The sequence below is a fragment of the Bos javanicus genome, chromosome 24 (assembly GCF_032452875.1).
Source record: "Bos javanicus breed banteng chromosome 24, ARS-OSU_banteng_1.0, whole genome shotgun sequence".
NCBI classification, from domain to species: Eukaryota; Metazoa; Chordata; class Mammalia; order Artiodactyla; family Bovidae; genus Bos; species Bos javanicus.
In genome coordinates, this window is record NC_083891.1 from 23,495,949 (window position 1) to 23,516,746 (window position 20,798).

Genomic DNA, 20,798 nt, shown 5'->3' on the forward strand with positions numbered 1-20,798 from the left:
TTTTAAGACGTAATTTAAGGGAATGTCAAAAGTTAACATTGATTAGGATGATCCCTTGTGAAAATAACTGTCATTCTTACCCTGAATACAGAAGATTCCCCCCCACGCCCAGATTTTCTACAGTCACAACCGACCAGTGGGTTAAAGGTACTCCGCATTTTGTGCTCTGTAATAGGAAGTTACAATGGACATGGTGTTTGTTCTTTCATCTTCCCACAATGTGCATGTGCTTTTGAACTTGCTTTAGGGAACAGAGCCTGCTGAAACTACAGCTGTCCTCTGGCACGAGGGTGGCCGAAGTACATGGCATGCAACTCAAATACTCGACGCCCAGACTCTCGGCTAAACACTGAGAACAGTTGTAAGATGCAGTATCCCTTTTTCAAAAGTAGTTCCACTACCCCAAATGTGAAGAATGCACTGAATTCACCTGAGGGTGGGGGGAAACAAAATCGTGGAACACCCAGAACAATTCTAAAGGACTAGTTCAGAGTCAAATGCAATTACAGAGATTGTGACTCATGAGGAAAAAACTCGTTTGGAAAAATGTCAACATTTCAGCCTTCTGGAGTCCCTTTCGTCATCAATGACACTTTTAAAAAGAAATGGCCAACCTCTGCAGAATCAGAAGTCAGAATGCAAGGATGTCATCAATATAGGGCTATGATTATTTCCCCCCATCTCAATATCCAGTAACTGTATGAGAGTGAATAGAATGGACCGATATTTACATCATCAACCCATCTAGGTGTGTTTGCATACACAGCATTTTACTTGTTTGCTCTGAATTTTAGGGCATCTTTTTTCATACTTGCTCTTAGAAGCCACGCACAAAGCTCTGAAATCCTCTGGGCCTCTTACAGTCTCAGGTGTCAAGAGGTTTGAACCAGACTGCTGGGCAAGAGGCCCACACTGCAATTTCAGGTAGAAAAGACATTTCACTACGATGTGTGTACCATGTCCAATGCAGATCCAGGTAATCTGCCCATCTCCGAAAAGAGTCAAAAGGGAGGAAAGAGAATAAGGACAGTGGAGTTCATTAATGGTATACCTCCTTTAATATCTCTTGTGATATGAGTAAATACAAGGAATCATACACTTAAATCAGATTCCCTTTGCCAAACAGAATGTCATCACTTATGGTGAAGGCAGATCCAAAGGAGTCAACTGTGGGAACCCTCACTGGAATGGTTTACCTGTAGAAGAATGCATCACCACCTCAAAATTGCTTTTACTGATCTCTTTCTACATCTCCATTTCTGGTTACCATGAAGTAATTAAATTGTCCTTTTCCTTGCTACACCTGGATTTTTTTTTTTTTTAAGCAACAAATTGGGAGGGAGCGACCTGTATACACACGCTTAGAAATTTTCCAGGAGTTGCGAATGGCAACTGAATATGCAAAAGACATGCTGCTGAGCCCCTTGGCTGGGATGCGATCTCGCCTCTCCCAGAAACGCCAGAAAACAATATGAGATAGAGAAAAGAGCCTCTGTTCCAAACTAAAATAAATTAGCACGGGATAGACCCCAGAGTGACGCAATGTGTTGTTGATGATGCCGTTTGGCTTTTCCATAGAGGAAAAGGGATACTGCACCTTTCACTCGGCTTTTATCGCACAACCAGGCAAGCGACACAGAGTTTAGAAGGCCCTATGCAGTCGTCGTGGCAGAAGGCCCCGCAGCCTTTGCACACAATCATGGCTTTCAGCCGGCAAGAGCATTTCAGTTCCAATTCGTCCGCGTTGCTGCTGTCGGCAAAGTTCTGAACAGGCATCTGGGCGTTCTGAGCGGGCAGGCCCGTGGTGGGACTGGAGCCACTTCCCAAAACCCCAATGGACTTTTCAATGGCAGACGTGGCCCTTCTGAAGCTTGTGCTCCCGAAGTGGATGGTTGGATAGTTTCCACAGAGCTGCTGTTGTTGCTGCACCTGCATTTTCTGAGCAGCTAATTGGGTAAAAGGCTTTTGCGGCTCGGAAAGCAAATAGGAAGAGAAATCGGCATTTTTCAGCGCAAAGGCCTTCAACTGTTCTTTCATCTCATTCTGATCGTAGGAAACTTGTTTCATACCCAGTTCGCAGCTGCTGCTTAAACCTTCCTCAAAAGAAAGAGGTTCCGATTTTATATTGCTACATATGCCCGTGGACTGAGGCCAACTGAGTCTCTTAGTGGTTTCCATGGTAACCGGTGGTTGTTTCTGCTCGGGTGGGACTTCTGGGTTCGGATGAGACGGAGGTAGTGGAGGAGGTGGCGGTGGTGGGGGCGGTGGTGGGGGCGGGGGCAGAGCCAAGGGGGGAGGGGGCGGAGGCGGCGGGAGATGCACCAGGGCCTTGTGTGGCATTCCGTGCGGGGTCCCCCCGACGTCATCACCTTCTTTAATCGGCACGTTGGGGGGTGCCATGTTGGCTAACCTCAGCTGGTGAGGCGCCAGGGAAAGGCCAACCTCCCCCAGTCCCTTCTGTTCAAGGTGCCTGTTGAAGGCGAATGAGCTACAGCCTGCTGAGGTCTTGGCAGAGGCCGGTAACAGAGCTGCTGGAGGAAGAGGGCCCCTGGGTGTCAGAGGCATTTGGTAAAACTGCTGTCTGTGCGAGGTCCCGGGGTCGGGATGGAAGCCCCCGTTCTTGTCGACGTGAAACAGGGTCTGCTGGAAGCTACACGAGGGGAGCAGCCGCTTCTGCTGTTTGACCTCAGGGCTGTGAGCAATCCTGCTCTGCGCAGGGTGCTTGTTCAGCCACTCCTGCTTCAGCGGCTGGCTGTGTGCCAGTGGACTCAGGCCGGAGCCGAGGACACAGGGCACTCCTTTCACGTCGGGGTCCGCCAGCAGTTTCCCCGGCTCGCATTTCACTTGCGTGTGCTCCCCCACGGTCCTGGCCACCCTCTTCTTGGGGTGGTTCTCTCGCTTCCTCATTTGGAGCGGTGCCAGGGCTCCGGCCAAGTAGCCCTTCCCATCTGGATTGGGCGAGCTGAGGGGCATTTCAACCACGTTCCTCTCCGGGGCTGCTTTACCCGCTGAGGTAGTCGGAAGAGGCAGGGGGAGCCTGTTGATTTCCAGCTTGGCTCCTAGTCTGGGCTGCGGCAACACTTTCTCCAGAGGTAGGTTGCCCTGGAGTAACTGTGTGACGAGGGGGTTGTTGGCCTCCACCGACGACAAACGGCAGCTGGAGTTCCCAGCGCTGGGCACCCGCTTCAGGTTGTCTGTGGCCAAAGAGACAGCCTCCTCCAGGGGCCCGGAGGCGGGGGCCTTCACGGTCTGCGGTGGCTGCACACTCGGGGCTGCCTCGGCGGCCGGAGCAGGCAGCTCGGAGCCGGGGAAGTCTTCGGTGTCCATCCTGAAGCCTTTGTCCACGTCGTGAGGTTCGGACTTCACGGGGAGCGTGACGCTTGTGATGAGATTCCGGGGCTGAAGTTCCACCACGTGCGAGTAGCTGGCGTGCTCGGTCTTGATGGACTTGGGACAGCTCTGCTCCAGATAGTCCTTCTGTTTGCTGGAAGCCGGGTGGCTGGGTGGAGGCTGGCCCGTGCTCCGCATCCCGTCCTCACTCCAGCAGATCCGGCTGCCTGGGTTGTACGGATGGCTACAGGTGGTGTCAGCTTCACTCTTGAACGCGGCTGAGCCACGCGCCTGCTCGGCAAAGCTGTGACTCGGGGGAGTCCCCTCTTTTAATTTATCGGGAATGACCAGGAGTCCTTCGCGAAGACCCGGACAAGTGGCCTTCATCGTCTGACTGTCTTGCTCGGCCACGGAAGCCGTGATGAAACTGGAACCGTGATCTCCGCCTTCAAGGGCCACCGGCTCGGGCCTGCTGATGACAGACACCTGAGGGCAAGCCATGGGTGGCCCGGCTGCCTCCGTCCTCCCGGCCCGGGTCTGGAGCTCCAAGCCAGCTTCCGTGCTCTCCAGGGAAACCGTCAGAGACAGGGTGGAGGTCAACGTGGTGCTGTGGTCCACGATGACCTTACAGGGGATCGATCGGTTTATGGCTGCTGGTGTGAAGCCGCCCGGGGTTGGCTGAGGTTTCCCAGAAGGGTCTCCCCTGTTCCGAGTCCCTGAAGTTTTGTCCAGGCTTTCGGCACTTAACTTGGGAGGGCTATCATAAGAGCTGATGGTCAGCATGCTTCCAGAAAACACTGCCACGGGTGGGCGTGCCACCAGGGCGTCAGTGACCGCAACGGGGTCCCTACAGCCGAGGGCGGCTCTCACAGTGGTGCCCATGGGCACAGTGGTCGGTTCTTCACTCCCAGGCATGGCTATCTTCTCAGAAGGGTATCTGTTGTTCATTCCCGTTGGGGGCATCAAAACAGAGCTAGAGGAGAGATGGTTGGGCAAGTTGCTTCCAATCGAGGGAGCTGGCACGGAGGTGTACTGAGCAGAGACGAGGCTGCCAGCACTGCTGCTGGGTACCAGTGCCAGCTGGTCATTGTGGGGGCTGGCCGAGCCTGAGCCCTCTGAGGGGGCGGGGAGAGGTGTGCTCTCCATACATTTTGGTATAATGGCTATGCATGGGGTATCCGTTCCCTGGATGGTTTTTAACATGCTTATGTTACAAGCAGAAATTGTAGCGTTTGCACTGTCAACAGACATTAGGACGGAGGATTTATCAACAGGACTCACAAAGGGATGCTCTTTAATTGCTCCCGACAGAGCAGTGCTGCAGACAGACGCGGGGACAGGATTTTTATTAAAAAGCATGGGCACACTGCTATTTTCAGAAGAGGTAGATGAAACCATTTTCTCAGGTAAGTGTGACACGGGTGTGTTTTCGTCAGAACTATGCACAGATAAGTCCGTAGCGGTTTCTGGAAGTTTCGTCGGGTTGAGAGGCTGCTGTAGAACCGTGGTGGTGTCCCGGAGGTGCGCGGCCTTGTTGCTGGGAGATCGGCAGTTCGGGTTGACAATGATGACGCCAGGCGAGCCTTCAATTTTTGTTTCAGGGGCAGGAGAGACGACGTCTAAGCTTGGAGGCCCTTCCTTTGGGCCGAGCTGGGGAGGCCCCCGGGGCTCTTTCGGGTTCTGGAAGAGGTGGGCTCGTGCTTGATGCTTAGCAAACAGCTTGGCCTTTGTCTGCTCTTTGATGTGCGCCAGGGTCCGGGCCTTCCCGCCCTCTCCGGGGCTCCCCATGGCACCTGAGACGATGCTGGCCGCGGCCGCCACAGCTGCAGCCGCCGCCGCCTCGCGCTGGGCCCTGGCTTGCTGCGCTCGGGCCTTGATGTCTGCCAGCGTCCGGGCTCCTGTGTTCCTCCCGCTACTGACCGAGGTGCTGGAAGACGCACGAGCCTCTGGTTTGGAGACGGGTTGGCTCTTGATGATAAAGGGTGGCCCGATTTTGGAAAGCTGGATCTACAGAAAGGAGGCGGGGGGCGGGGGGGTGGGGGGCAGAAATGAAAAGATAAAGTAAGCGTAAGGAGCACCGAAGAGGCGCATGTGCACATGATTCCAGAGGCGCATGCGAACGCAAGAGCAGGGAATAACCACGTTTTTAAAGGGGCCAACCCCTAAATCCAGGAATGGGCTTTTCGAGGTAAAAAAAAAAAAGCAACAATAAACGCAGCACGAATGTGAAAATTAAAAAAATTTAACCTCTGTTTTAATCTACAAAACATCAAACAGTGACTTCATTTGGCATGGAAATGAAACATATTAAAGCATCACATGAATGGAAAGGAAGCCCAGGCTTCTTCAAATGAGGTAAACTAAAAAATAGTTAAGCTTTCGACTTATCTTCCTGGCTGTCATGAAAAAGTGGGACCTTGACTCTATTTGAATTTACTGGTCTTAATCTGACATAAAGGAGAAAGCCCCAAGGAAGGCTCAAGACTAGAATTCTCAGCTGTGATCCCAGGCTGTGTACTTCAGTTTCTCCAACAACCTCTGAAGTAAAAGACTGTAGGTTTTATGTGGCCCCATACCACCTAGCCTGCTGCTTTATACATATAATAAGCACACAATATGAGTTTGTAAATTCAGTTGTAAAATGAGCCTGGCTATTTCCGGTCTATTTCCTTCGCAGAGCTGTTATAAAGAGGGAATGAGACTGTTTTTGTGAGAATGCTCTGCCTTCCAAAGGGATTTTGTTATTAGCAGTATGTTTTATTGAAAGCAAGGGCAACTCTAGTTTTCTGCCTCCAAAATAACATGGGTTGGGCAGTTTATTTTGGAAATCCAGTGTGCTGAATTTCATACATGTCCCAACACACACTGTTCACTTACTCATGCTGAGACACGCATATGTGTGTGCTCAATCGTTAAGTCATGTCTGACTCTTTGCAACCCCATGGAATGCAGCCTGCCAGGATCCTCTCTGTCCATGGGATTTTCTAGGCAAGAATACTGGAGTGGGCTGCTATTTCTTCCTCCGAGGGATCTTCCCAATCCAGGGATTAAACTTGCGTCTTCTGCATGGCAGGCGGATTCTTTACCACTGAGCCACCAAGGAAGCCCAAGAGATGCACAGTTGTCACCAAATTCATGCAGCCTAAGACCTAACACCTAACTGTGGTGTTGGAGAAGACTCTTGAGAGTCCCTTGGACTACAAGGAGATCCAACCAGTCCATTCTGAAGGAGATCAGCCCTGGGATTTCTTTGGAAGGAATGATGCTAAAGCTGAAACTCCAGTAGTTTGGCCACCTCATGCGAAGAGTTGACTCATTGGAAAAGACTCTGATGCTGGGAGGGATTGAGGGCAGGAGGAGAAGGGGACAGAGGATGAGATGGCTGGATGGCATCACTGACTCCATGGACTTGAGTCTCAGTGAACTCCAGGAGTTGGTGATGGCCAGGGAGGCCTGGCGTGCTGCGATTCATGGGGTCACAAAGAGTCAGACACTGAAGACCTAACAACCAATATCCCAAAGCAACGGCCTGTGATGTGCTAGCCACTGAGAATGTTCACAGAGTCACAGATTTATGGAGCTGGAAGGGATCTAGTTAAAGCCCTTAATGTACAGCTGCAAACACTGAGCCTGTGGAGATAGGCTGCTCTGGGGTCCTCTAACCAGAGCATGATGGAGACTTTCAGCCCCCTGTTCTCTTCTGTTGACATGTACTATGCTCCCTTTTATTCTGTCCTCTAGAAAAAAGATTTTTCCTAGAAAACTTACATCTCTCTTCTTAACATTTGTGCACTTACATATGTTGACATTATAAACATGTGACACATACTACAAGATCATTTCAACTTGGAATTATCCTTTAGAACTTTGGAAGGTGGAATTATTTTCCTGAGCTCTCATTTCTCATTTTCAAACATGTGCTGGTTCTCTTCTAATCCAAAGGCTCCAAAGAAAGATAAATTTAGAAAAGGATTTCAGCTTTTCAAGTACTTCCCTTCATTTAAAAAATTAGAAACATCAAGCCTAACAAACAACAAATTTGTTTTATCTAACTAATCCATGTATGTTTACATAAAGGTATATATCACTTTGAAAAACAGCTTTTGACAAAAAACAGGATACTTCAATGTATTATATACTTGTATATATGTCTATGCTTAAACATATTATACTTAAAAGTATTTCCTAGGGGAAGCATGCTTATTATATTTGTCTTTCCATTGCTTCATAAATGAAAATGCATAGCAGGGTTTTAATGGGAGCTTAATGTTCATCTTTTGTATCTCCAGAATCTTAGTTAATAGGGAATGATTCATTACACAGAATAACTACAATCACACCCTTAAAAGTCAACCTTAGGGAGATTAAGAGTCCCTATTACAAGTAGATGTCAGAGCAGAATAAAATAAAAAGACATGAAGAAAAACAAAGGCTGTTTGTTTATAATTCTTTGAATCAATCTTAATTTTCAGTTCACTTAGGCAGATTCAATTATATAAAAGGTTGGTTTTCTGAGAGTTAAAATCTACCTGGGAATCAAAATAAAAAGTGTAATTAGGAATGTTTGTCTACAGGTTTTATTATTTTGTGAAGTCAAATACTTCTTTAACTATCTTGGAAATAAAATAGTAGCATTTGTATACATGTATATCTATGGCATTTTTCTCTGGGTTTGCAAAGCAATTTCATTTATTTATTCAAGAAGTATTTAATGAAGGTCTTTCAGAAGCCAGGCCCTCTCTGCTAGGCAGTGTGGTGTGTGGAGAGTTCAATGTTTGTTGGCAAATGAATGAAGGGGTAATACATACCTTCATTTCTTGAGTGCATGCCTCTGACTTGATCACTACTGTCTCTAGTTCTGCTAACTTTTATAGAATGATGAATTAACCTTCAAATTTATGTAGATCTCTGTCCTACATCTTGGAGTCCCCCAAAGGCCATGTTATCTGAGTGGCCTGTGGGCTCCTCCAGGCCCAGTTCTCCCTGTTCATTTGATTTTTCCCTTAAATGCCCAGGTCTAAATATATACATGTATCTAAACTTACTGTATGAACTCAATGCAGTCTGAAAAAGAATCACTTAGTATCAGACTGGCGCTGGGAGTATTGGAGTATAAACTGTGACATTTACTTTTGAAAAATGAAATATCTGAATAGGAAAAGCCTATCTATGGAATTTTTCGTTAAAAAAAAATACCATACCTTGAGAGGTGGGACCCTTGGCTCCTCTCTTGGGGGTGGCTCTTTCTCAGGTGGGCTGCTGGACGAGATGTTCCGTCCAGCAGATGACTGGTCATCGTCTATCCTAGCCCTCTTCTCCTTACAAATCCCGAAGCTGTGATGCTCTGCAGTTTTCCTCTTTGATATTTCAGATTCTCTGCTTTCATTTCTTACCCCATCTGGGGACTTGGAGGGCTCTGACAACTTGGAAGAATGTGAGTTCTCCAGCCGATTCTGTGAGCTCCCCTGCTTATGCATTTTATTTCTAGAGCCTTCTGAAAATGAAGCCTTATCTACCGAGGAGACGTATTGTTTGTCCTGTAGTTTACCTGATGGGACCTCATTTCCCTTACTCTCTATCTCTTCAGAAAAGACGGGTAAGTCCAATGGTGAAGACATCCCTTTCTTTTCTGCTCTTTGCAGGACATTATGATTTTTCACTTTGATCATTTCTGTAGAAGGAAGTTCCGGAATTGAAGTGGGATAGGATTTCTCAGTTTCAACGTGTGATTTACAAGGCTGCTGATTCAGGGTGTTACTGTGTAATTCTTCTGATGAATACGCTTCAGGAGCAATTGAAGAAGAAGCCATTTTGATGGGTTCAGGAGCATCTGATAGAATCTTCTGTGGAGAGGTAACGCCCTCTCCCAAGGGCTTGGCAAGAGCAGAACCTTCGTCTTTCTGCGGGGAGGGTGGTTCTTCGGATACGGAAGTGGACTTTCTTTGTTGATGCACCATTCTTTCATTCATGGAAGAACTGGAAACTGGAGATGTTTCTGAAGGAAGTGGCAAACTGGATATAAAAGTGGTCTCGGGCGTGAGAAGCATGGAAGACACTGAAGAAGTTTCTGACGTCAAAGGTAAATCAGACATGGGTGAAGTTTCTGATGTTAAAGGTAAATTTGATACTGGGGATGCTTCCGATGTCAAAGGTAAATTGGACATCAAAGATGCTTCCGATGTCTCAGGTGAGGTGGATATTGGAGAGATTTCTGACAGCAAAGATGCATGAAGATTTTCATCAGCGGCATTTCTCTGATTATATTTGTCTACATTTTCAGTGCTGGACACCTCAGAACAAAACGTTGTCTCAAGGGAGGTTGGAGTACACGGCTCTTCTGAAGTGCATTGGTTTTCCCCTCCTGGGGATGTCAGACTGGCACAGGCTCCCTCTGGGCTCTCAGAAGAGAAGGACGTCTCAGAGACGCAGGCATTTTCAGAAAGCTGCTCATCGGGCTCACTCTGCAGCTCCATATCCACAGCAATTCCTTCACTTGGAAATCGGCCTTCTAGGGATGATGACCCCGTTTTAATTTCTGGAGTGTTGGTCTCTAGTGCAGTTTCTGGCTCCTTATGTTCTGTGTCACTAACATGAGTCATGGATAAAGTGGAAGGAATGAGCGAGTCACAGACTTCCAGCTGATCAATGACAACCGACATCTCTTCCTGGGGAGATTCTGATTTCTCTTCCACGTTAACTTCGATAGGAGGCAAAGTTTCCAAAACATCATTCATCATAACACAAGATTCCACATGATCTTCAGGAGGTGCTAATTGTGGCTCTTCATGAGAGGTGACTGGACTTTCCGACTCCTCAGAAAATTCAGGTATTGTCTTGTGATTCTCATCCTGGCACTCACAGATGCTGGTCTCGACCTCTTCTGCAATTTCCTCCTGAATCACGGATTCTTCAGGGATCAAGATGTCCTCTGATTCTGATTCTGTCATTACATCTTTACCTACATCTACCATTGGACAGAGCGTAGCACAGAATTCAGGCTCTGGAGAAGTTGGGCTTTTCAAGCTTTTTGGCTGTTGTTCTTTCAAGGGAGTCTGTGCAGAAAGACTGGGAAGGCCAGGGGTCCCACAGGAAGAACTACTTTCAGCGCCATCAGTGTTTGGTCCAGATGTGAGCTTTACAGAGTCCTCTCTTGACATGCCCAACCTGAACAGAAATTAGAAATACTAAATTATTGTTCAACCACAAAACATGAAAGGTACAACTTGGATCTCTCACCAAATATAGCATTCATAGAAGTAAATGCATCAAATTAATTTTATTATCACTAAGTAGCATGCTTAGCCTATGTAAACTAGTTTATGATGGCTTAGGTTTTCTACTCCTTTTATGTGCTCAATTGCTCAGTTGTGTCCAACTCTTTGCGACCCCATGGACTGCAGCCCGCCAGGCTCCTCTGCTCCTCTCCTCTTCAAGCAAGAATACTGGAGTGGGTTGTCATTTCCTTCTCCACAGGATCTTCCTGACCCAGGGATCAAACCTGCATCTCCTGTACTGGCAGGCAATTCTTTACCATTGAGCCACGTGGGAAGACTGCTTTTATAATCATACCTAAAATAAACTCTGCATGCATGCTCACTCAGTCATGTCTGACTCTTTGCAACTCCATGGACTTCAGACTGCCAGGCTCCTCTGTCTATGGGATTCTCCAGGTAAAAATACTGGAGTGGGTTGCCATTTCCTCCTCTAGGGGATCTTCCTGACCCAGGGACTGAATTCATGTCTCCTATGGCTCCTGCTTTGATAGGCAGATTCTGTACCACTGAGCCATCTGGGAAGCCCCAAAATAAACTTTTGGTTTTAAAAAAAGTATTGATTTTTATTCTATAAGCAAGGAAATATCAACCTTACCAAGTATTAGTAATAAGAAAATTGCATAGTACAAAAGATTAAAAAAATATGGGCTGAAAGGCAAAAGAATATAAAAAAATCTAAACTTTTATACTCAGGAAGTAGAAATATATCCTTATAGTAGAAAATCTCATAGTCCTCAAAAGATGCAACGTAACCAAATAATTAAAATAAATGGAAGATGGGTACGTTGTAAAATTCTACAACTGAAATGACTTCCAAAGATTAAGTTCTCTTAACCCAATGTAAAAGATGTCCATCACTTTATTTTAGTATCTAAATGTCTAACCTAAGATATGATGGAAATTTCTTTAAAGAATAATAAATATGGTTGGGGTCATCAAAGTTGATTCCACTAGATTACATCTGTGTGAGACAAGACATTTCAGTTCTTTCATGTAGATCTCTTACAGTAAAAATATTCCATAAAAAGATAGTATAGAATATCAAGAAATAGCCCAGGCCATAAGACAAAGTTCATCAGAATTATGGTTGATAATATTGTAAATCACTATTTCCTATCATACTAAGTTACAATGTTAGCATCAGATGGTAGGGAAATATGCTGTTCTAAATGAAGTTAAATTAGAGTGCAGGCAATTACAAGGATGAGCAGGAGAGAGAATATTCCCAGAGGAAGAAACATATTTGAATGAGGAAATAGAGCTGTAACAGGAAAATACCTCAGTGAAATCTTCTTCAACCTTTTACTTAAATCCTCAGAATAAAAAGGAAGTAAGAAAGAATGTGCTTTTGGGGTATTTTTTCATTGCCTTCTTCACTAAATTTCAGAAAGCTGAGAAAGAAAGATAGAGGATACTTCCTTCATAATTAGTCTCTCTTCTTTCAACTTTCCCTATGATGGGTTCAAATTAAACCACAGTTTATATTATGCTAAGAAGGAAAGAATAATATAACTACACAACAGATGAATTTAGAACAGAAAAATCAGCTGGATACAAGGTCTCCTGGGGCCAGATCAAGTAAAGATATCACTGATACTAGATTAGATAGAGAATATACAAAACCTACCCACCAGCAGCCAAATTTCAGCTAGATGAGTCACAAGGATATTATTAAATATATACTATAATTTTGGGTTAGCATATTCATAACATCTACATAAGTAATTAAAACAAATTTAAGACAGTACTGTATCAAAAATCCTAAAGGAAATCAACCCTGAATATTCACTGGAAGGACTGATGCTGAAGCTAAAGCTCCCATACTTTGGCCACCTGATGTGAAGAGCTAACTCACTGGAAAAGAACCTGATGCTAGGAAAAACTGAGGGCAAAAGAAGAAAGGGGTAGCAGAGGATGAGATGGTTGGATGGCATCACTGACTCAATGGACACAAGTTTGAGCAAACTCCAGGAGATGCTGAAGGACAGGGAAGCATGGCGTACTGCAGTCCACGAGGTCGCAAAGAGTCAGACACGACTTAGCGACTGAACAACAACCCTGGATTAAAGGCAGAGTAAGCCAGTACGAACCAAAATAAAGGTCACAAAGAGCAGAAAACTAAATCAGACAGATCTTAACTAAAGGGGAGTTTCAGTGGTAACATTCTTGGGAGAACTCAGAGCAATGAGAAGGCACATGGTCTCAGTAAACTGAAAATTATCTGATGGGAGGAAAATATCCCTCCTGTATTGAGGGAATATAGGTAATCTCAGAGTAAGAAAATTAGAAGGGCAGTCAATGAAATGTCCAAAATGCACCAGTCATCCAGTATGTAATCAAAGATCAGAAAAGATAAGCAAGAAGTCCAGGGAGGTAATGGGACAGAAACTCTATGGATAAACTATAACAAGGAAAGGGTCAATTAAATCAAAGAACTGTTGTATTCAGAACTCAGTGACACTGCTGGGGAGTCATGTTTATGCACAGCATTGTAGCTATCACCTTCCAGGGCAGGAGCCCCCAAATTTCATGCCAAAAATTGTAGATGTGTGAATTTTTCTGAGAAGGATTTGCAGGATTAAGACACTGAGCAAATTACTTAACCATACTGTGTACACCTGGGGAAATCAGTTTCACTGCCTCTCCGTTTCCTAATCCCCCTTTAAAAAAAAAAAAGAGTAATAATGGTATCCACCTTATAGGACAGTTGAGAAGATTAAGTGAAACAATATTTGCAAAGCTCTTAGAAACCTATTAGAGCCTGAATATGCTCAGTGATTATCTGCTGACTGAGGAAAAGTCTCTGTGTGGTCTTACATCATGGGCTGTCTGACATAGTGTGTGTGGTACAAAGACAATGGTTGATGAAGACTGAGCTGATAGAAGAACAAGCCCAACACACGATAAAAACTAAGGACGGGTTCTTTGGAGGTGACTGTCTTGCTTATGCTTCTTCCATTACTGACAAGAGTGTTCCCAACACTCCCTTTGTCAGAAAAGACAGGAAGGCAGGGTTCTTAATCTTGCTGGACATCAGCGTGATAGAGAAGCATCTAAAAATACAGATTCCAGGGTTCAACTCCTGGAGATCCCCAATCAGTATGCCTAGGGTGTGTGTCCTAAATCGGTATCTAACCTGTTTTTTAATGTAATTAGTTTATTTATGGTTGCACTGGGTCCTTGCTGCTGTGTGCAGGCTCTCTCCAGTTTTGGCAAGTGGGGGCTACTCTTTGTTATGGGGCCTGGACTTCCTACTGTGGTGGCTTCTCTTGTCGTGGAGACAGGCTCCAGGTGCATGGGCTTCGTTAGTTGTAGCACGTGGACTCAACAGTTGTAGCACAAGGGCTTAGTTGCCCTGCGGCATGTGGAATCTTCCCAGCCTAGGGATTGAACCTGTGTCCCTTGCGTTGGCAGGCAGATTCTTAACCACTGGACCACCAGAAAAGTCTTGTATCTAGTTTTGAAAGCTGCAATGAGGACTGTGATGCCAGCAGGCTTGAGTAATAGTGCTAGTAATAATATAAGAAGGCTGATAACTAGCCTGCCACAATTTTAATTTTTGAGAAAGGAGATTACAGCCTTTTAGTTTTGCTTAAATATGTATATGCATCTGAGGTCTCAGGGCAGCAACTGAAAAGGAGCCTTCCTCCTCTTGAGGATGGCTACTTAGGACAATTCACCAGGGATGAGGCACACTCATGTGAGACTCCCTCTGACATTTTTCCTCATTTACAGGGGAGTTTTGTGAAATTAGATCAAACGGTACAAGCTGTATCGCCTACAATCACCTTAGTGTCTTCTATACAAAACACCACTTTCAAGCATCAGTTATGTTTGTGAGAATTAAAGCACAGATTCTTCTACCTAAGATGATTTAAAGTGAGTGAAAGTCGCTCAGTCAGTCATGTCCGACTCTTTGTGACCCCATGGACTGTATATGCAGTCCATGGAATTCTCCAGGTCAGAATACTGGAGTGTGTTGCCATTCCCTTCTCCAGGGGATCTTCCCAACCCAGATCTCCCGCATTGCAGGTGGGATTCTTTACCAGCTGAGCCGTGAGGGAAGCCCAAGATGATCTAAAGTTACTGTCAACTGTCAGCTCTTAAATCCCTCTTTTTTTCTTACAAATCTGATTGTCTGTGAGACTCCAATTCTGCTCAAGGAGAATGTGTCCCTGTTAACTGGGAGGCAAAGGAGAGAATGCTTTCAATTTAGTTCAGTCACTACCACGCTTATCTACATCTGGTATTATCTTTTAAAACACACACAAATCAAAATAATAAATCAAAAAGTGGTTATACCCTCCTACACTGTTGATGAGAATGTAAATTGGTTCAGCTACTATGGAAAACAGCATGAAGAGTCCTCAAAAAAATAAAAATACCGTTGTCATATAAGGCAATAATCCCACTCCTGGGCAAAGATTCAGACAAAACTATAATTCAGAAAGATACATGCACCCCAATGTTCACAGCAGCACTGCTGAAAATAGCCAAGATGTGAAAACAACCTGAATGTCCACTGACAGATGAGCAGATAAAGAAGATGCGGTGCATAAACACAATGGAATACTGCTGCTGCTGCTAAGTCGCTTCAGTCGTGTCCGACTCTGTGCGACCCCACAGACGGCAGCCCACCAGGCTCCCCCATCCCTGGGATTCTCCAGGCAAGAACACTGGAGTGGGTTGCCACTGCCTTCTCCAATGCATGAAAATAAAAAGTGAAAGTGAAGTCACTCAGTCGTGTCCGACTCTTAGCGACCCCATGGACTGCAGCCCACCAGGCTCCTCCGTCCATGGGATTTTCCAGACAAGAGAACTGGAGTAGGGTGCCACTGCCTTCTCTGCAATGGAATACTACTCGGTCATAAAACCTAATGGAATAATATCATTTGCAGCAACATGGATGGACCTAGAAATTACCACCCTAAAAGTTAAGTCGGAGAAGGCAACGGCACCCCACTCCAGTACTCTTGCCTGGAAAATCCCAGGACGGGGGAGCCTGGTAGGCTGCCGTCTATGGGGTCGCACAGAGTTGGACACGACTGAAGCGACTTAGCAGCAAAAGTTAAGTCAGACGTTTACAGTATGTCATCACTTATATGTGGAATCTAAAATATGACACAAATGAACTTGTCTACAAAAGAGACACAGACACAGATAACAGACTTGTGGCTGCCAAGGGGTAGGAGAGAGATGGACTGGGATTTGACATTAGCAGATGCAAAGCATTATATACAGGATGGATATAACAAGGTCTTACTGTATCACATGGTGGTGGTTTAGTTGCTAAGTGTGTACAACCCTTGAGATTCCATGGACTGTAGCCCTCCAGGCTCCTCTGTCCATGGGATTCTCCAGGCAAGAATACTGGAGTGGGTTGCCATTTCCTTCTCCAGGGGATCTTCCCAACCCAGGGATCAAACTTCGGTTTCCTACATGCAAGCAGTCTCCTGGCTTGCAGGTGGATTCTTTACTGACTGAGTCACCAGGGAAGTCCATATATCACATGGATGGAGCTATATTCAACACCCTATGATAATCCATAATGGAAAAGAATATAAAAAAGAATGTATAATATATATTTCTTATACATACATACACTGAATCACCCTTGTAGAGCAGAAATTATTACAACACTGCAAATCAACTATCCTTGAGTAAAATAAAGTTTGTTTTTTTTTTAAGTGGTTATAGAGAAAGAGGAAAATGGACAGAGCAATAGATAGTACTTCAGGCTTTCCTTAAAATAAGGACTAAACAAACGTATACTCAGAGTCAACATTTTTGGAAAAATGTGAGAAATAAATATGTGTCTAAGGCTGCTTATCTCTAATGATTCATTAATGAAAATACTTAGACTAAAAAAATAGCAGATTTTTACTAAAATCCAGTTAAGAAAGACAAAATTGACTTCTCTGGAATTCATGTGCTATTTTCAGTCCAAAATGAATTTTCATGGACAAGTTATAAACCATTGAAAATGCATTTAAAAAAAATTTAAGTGCTGATGTGTCACTATAATTTTACCTGCAATTTCTTACACTGAGGGACTATTGCCTTTTATCACAGGTTTATTAAGTTTTACGGCACATGAGTGTGCTGTGTGAACAAAGAGAATTACATTTTCATTTCCTTCTAAGAGAAATGACAAAAAAAAAATGCTCTAGTACTTACTTTTCTCCATAAAACCTTTCAAAGAATTTTTCTTTCCAAGGTTCTGTTTTCTTTTCCTTCTCAATTTCTTGCCTTATCCGCAATTGCATTTCTGGAGTAAACTCTCCTAGAAAGAAAATGCTTAGATATTGAGGAAAAGCTGTCATATCTTTTGCCAATTAATAAAGAGAATATGTAACTAATTTGAGTAAACGTTTATAAATACTGAAAAGTAACAGGTTGAGTGCTAATGATATTTCTACGGCTTCTCCTTTTATGAACATCACTCCGTCACTTAGTCGCAGACAGACTTGAAAGCTTTAGTAAATGTACTGTGTACTAGAGGCGGTAAATGAAACTGTGTATATTCAGTGTCCTTGATGAAACCAGTCTGGTGAACGCAAAAGCACACCATTGAGTATAATAATACAAGGTGGAACGCCCTATAGAAGCCATAAGTAAGAATATTCATAAATGTAGGGAAAGTACTTAACTCTGCCTAAATCGATTAAGAAAGACCATCTACAGAAACTGAGTCTTAAGTTAGCCTTTGAAAGATGACCACGCTTTCATAAAGTCATTAGCTCACAACGCAGAGATATGAATATATATATTTATGTTCTTTTAAGAGGCCAATTGTGAGTAAAATACAGGATGAAATGGAATAGGAAAGATAGGCTGCGGTCAATTAACCAATACATGTTTTAAAGACAGCCCTGAATGTTTTTCTGTAAGAGACTGAGGGAGGTCCTGGCGGTGTTCGGGGAGGGAGAAAAATGGCCAAATAAGCAACTTAGAAACTGGCAGGCAGGCTACTAGGTAGCACAGACGAGAGAAGGAGATTACAGTCAGGCCAACATCTTGAGAACGTTGAAGAACATGCAGATTCAAAAACACAAGTTCCTAACCAGATGGACCTGGGGAGAAGGGAGAGGATCAAAGATATCATTACGGTTTCTGAGTTAAGAGCTGTGAGAAAAGGGATGATCTTAGCAGATAGAAGGCAGAAGAAATGGTAGACATTTAAAAGGAATAGAATTTAATGCTGGCATTTAGGTTTTAAGGGGCTTGATGCTAGGAAGATCCTGCAGACTTGTGGAACGGAGCACTGAGCACTGGGAAAGAGTAGCTGAAGACAATTTTGGACGTTTTCAGCTTATGGGCCACAGCTGGAATCCTGGTGCTGAATAAGGCTGCTCAGAGTACATGAAGAGTTATAAAAGCGAAGAACAGGGAAGAGAATGGTGGAGGCATCACTATTACCAGCAGGTGAAAGAACAGGAGCTCCTGAAGGAAGCCGAGAGAAGGCTGTCAGAAAGGTACCCGGGACGCAACCTAAGACATATTACGAATGTCTAGTGGAAATGGCTTCAGCCGCTCTGGTGAAAGAAAAAGCACACAGTTGACTATAATAATGTAGAAAACCCTGTAAAAGCCACAAGAAAAAATGTAGTAAAAGTACAGAGAGGGAAAGCACTTAATTCTGCCTAAAGCAATTAGGGAAGACCATGCATAGAAGCTGATTCTCGAGTTAGCTTCTGAAAAGTGACCAAGCTTTCATAAAGTAATTAGCTCACAAGGCACAGAGATATGAATATGTACTGCATGGGGTGGAAAACAAGTGAGATACTGGAGAAGCAACATGAAAGGCAGGACAGAGGAAAGGAAACTGGACTTTACAATCAGAAAGCAATTCATATTCTCTAGAAAGAACTGTTTCCATTGTGTAAGACTGGGCCACTCCCAGCCGTAACAATGTGCGCGGGGAAGGGAGTAAAAATGTGACACTGGATATTTTCTAGTCTTTCAAGAAGACTGGTGACTAAAGGAAGGATAAGGCAAAGTGTGCCTTCAGGGGAGGACAATATTAAAAGAAGATTCTTCAGAGTCTTAGGCCTTAAGAAAATATATAATATATCAAACATATAATTAAAATGATTATTCCAAAGAATATCTTGCTATATCAAACTGTTATCATGTTCTAGATAATGCTATGCTTTCTTCAAAAATCCTGGACCTCAAAATTGCCAAGAATAATAAGAGAATTAATGAAGTCATTTGAAATGGGATGTGAGTTTTAATTCAAGTATACTTCAGTGGGGGAAATGACTTGGGAATCAGAGAAGAGTGCAAATCTCAGAACAGTATGTGTACTCAGATCTGTCAAATAATAATGGAAAATAGAAATTTACCTTCTGCCAGTCGCTGTTTCCAGCCTTGTGCTGCATATGCAAAGAATTCATTATTTAGAGCTGAAGTACTGAGGCGTAAAATTCCATCACTTCCCATCTAGGAAATAAGCCGACAAAAACAAGATTCCATCAAGAATAATTCAAAGCAAAAGTACGCAGGAAAGAAGCGAAAACTGAGGGTACGTGTGAGAGAGAGAGAAAATGAGAGACAGAAACAGCAGGGCAGGAGGCAGGGAGGAAAGGAAGGAATTTAACAAAAGATGAATCTCCTAGTAGGAAAACTGCACTGTTTACAGTGACTATTACAATGACTCTATAGCAATTTAGGAATAAATTTAGCAATGTATTAGGCATTTCCATTATCAGTGGTGAGTACAACAAATGTATGCGGTTTAATCAAAGAAGTTTTCTATCTTTATCATTTTAATGTGCTTTAAGTGGTACTGAATTAAAAATCAAGATATGCGCACACCTTTAGATTGAGTTTTTTAAAATTAAATTTTCTGAATTTTTTGTGAAAGCTAAAGAAATCTAGTCTGATCACTCGGATTCTTCCACTGTCTGAGGTTTAGACAACAGAAAGTTCTGGAGCATATTAAAACACACCCACACTCTCATACATACCTCTCTCTTCTTCTCACCTCTCTGGTTGCACACACAAAACAGGTATACAAAGTTAAAAAGCAGTATATGCTATATGCTACTAATGTTTCCCTCAAATATTTTTAAAATTCATGAATAGAAGAGATTCAGAGAAGCATCACCAAACTGGATGCTTTTTTTAACTTTCCAACTATTTACAACATCTTTTCTGGGTATATATTCTGCCTGCTGAGATGGGATAAAAAGAACTAGTGTGTCCTTGGCTGACTTTGTAAGTAGCTGTGGAGTGAAGAGAGAACATATAAAAAGTTAAACAATGCCAAAAATTAGGTGAGTGGGAATTAAAAAGGACAAAAAAAAGTTACGGAAGATATCTAGGTGGACCTGAGTAGTTGAGAAGAACTTGATGCCAGAGGTGAAATGGGTTAGGGTCTTGGGAGATTAACAGGATTGGGACAGGATGGTTTTATATAAAGCATACAGTACAGAGTGTAGACTGGGTTGTGGACACAGGATGTCACAATCAGCAACTGGACGGTTCATGAAGAAGTGAAGATGTTTTAGCCTGCTACTCAAAGGCTTGGCAAACTGTAGCTCCAGTTATATTTTCAAAGATTTCTTTTTATTCTCACAAACACACTCATATCCTAAGCTCTAAGAAGTCTCTGCCATCTGAAAACACACTCAGATTTCTTATCCCCATGTTTTCATTCGTTTTTTTTTTTTTTTTTGTCTTCTTTTCACTCCATTTTCACCCAAAGAAATGCTGTCCCTCTTTTAAAATTTAACTCAAACCATGACTTCATGAACGTGTCAGCTGAACCATCATTCAGGAGCAAAGGAGAAAACTGAGTCGAAAACTAAATCTTATACTGCTGCTGCTGAGTCGCGTCAGTTGTGTCCGACTCTGTGTGACCCCACAGACGGCAGCCCACCAGGCTCCCCCGTCCCTGAGATTCTCCAGGCAAGAACACTGGAGTGGGTTGCCATTTCCTTCTCCAATGCATGAAAGTGAAAAGTGAAAGTAAAGTCGCTCAGTCATGTCTGACCCTCAGCGACCCCATGGACTGCAGCCTTCCAGGTTCCTCCATCCATGGGATTTTCCAGGCAAGAGTACTGGAGTGGGGTGCCATTGCCTTCTCTGAAATCTTATACTACCTACTCTAAATGTAATCTCTTGTTGTCATTCAGTCGTTCAGTCGTGTATGACTCTTTGCAACCCTATGGACTGTAGCACCAGGCT

General features: G+C 43.9%; 1 protein-coding gene across 4 annotated transcripts in view; it reads right to left on the reverse strand.

Annotated features, from left to right (window-relative positions):
* Positions 1-1,276: 1,276 nt before the first annotated feature.
* ASXL3 (ASXL transcriptional regulator 3) overlaps positions 1,277-20,798 on the reverse strand; it is a 192,274-nt gene continuing 172,752 nt past the window's right edge. For all 4 annotated transcript variants that reach the window (XM_061399647.1, XM_061399648.1, XM_061399650.1 and 1 more), the window contains exons 9-12: positions 18,953-19,049; positions 16,782-16,887; positions 8,532-10,494; positions 1,277-5,337 (exon numbers count right to left, since the gene is read on the reverse strand). In XM_061399647.1, the coding sequence (XP_061255631.1) occupies positions 1,612-5,337; positions 8,532-10,494; positions 16,782-16,887; positions 18,953-19,049 (5,892 nt within the window). In that variant the 3' untranslated portion in view covers positions 1,277-1,611. The remainder of the gene's footprint in view (positions 5,338-8,531; positions 10,495-16,781; positions 16,888-18,952; positions 19,050-20,798) is intronic.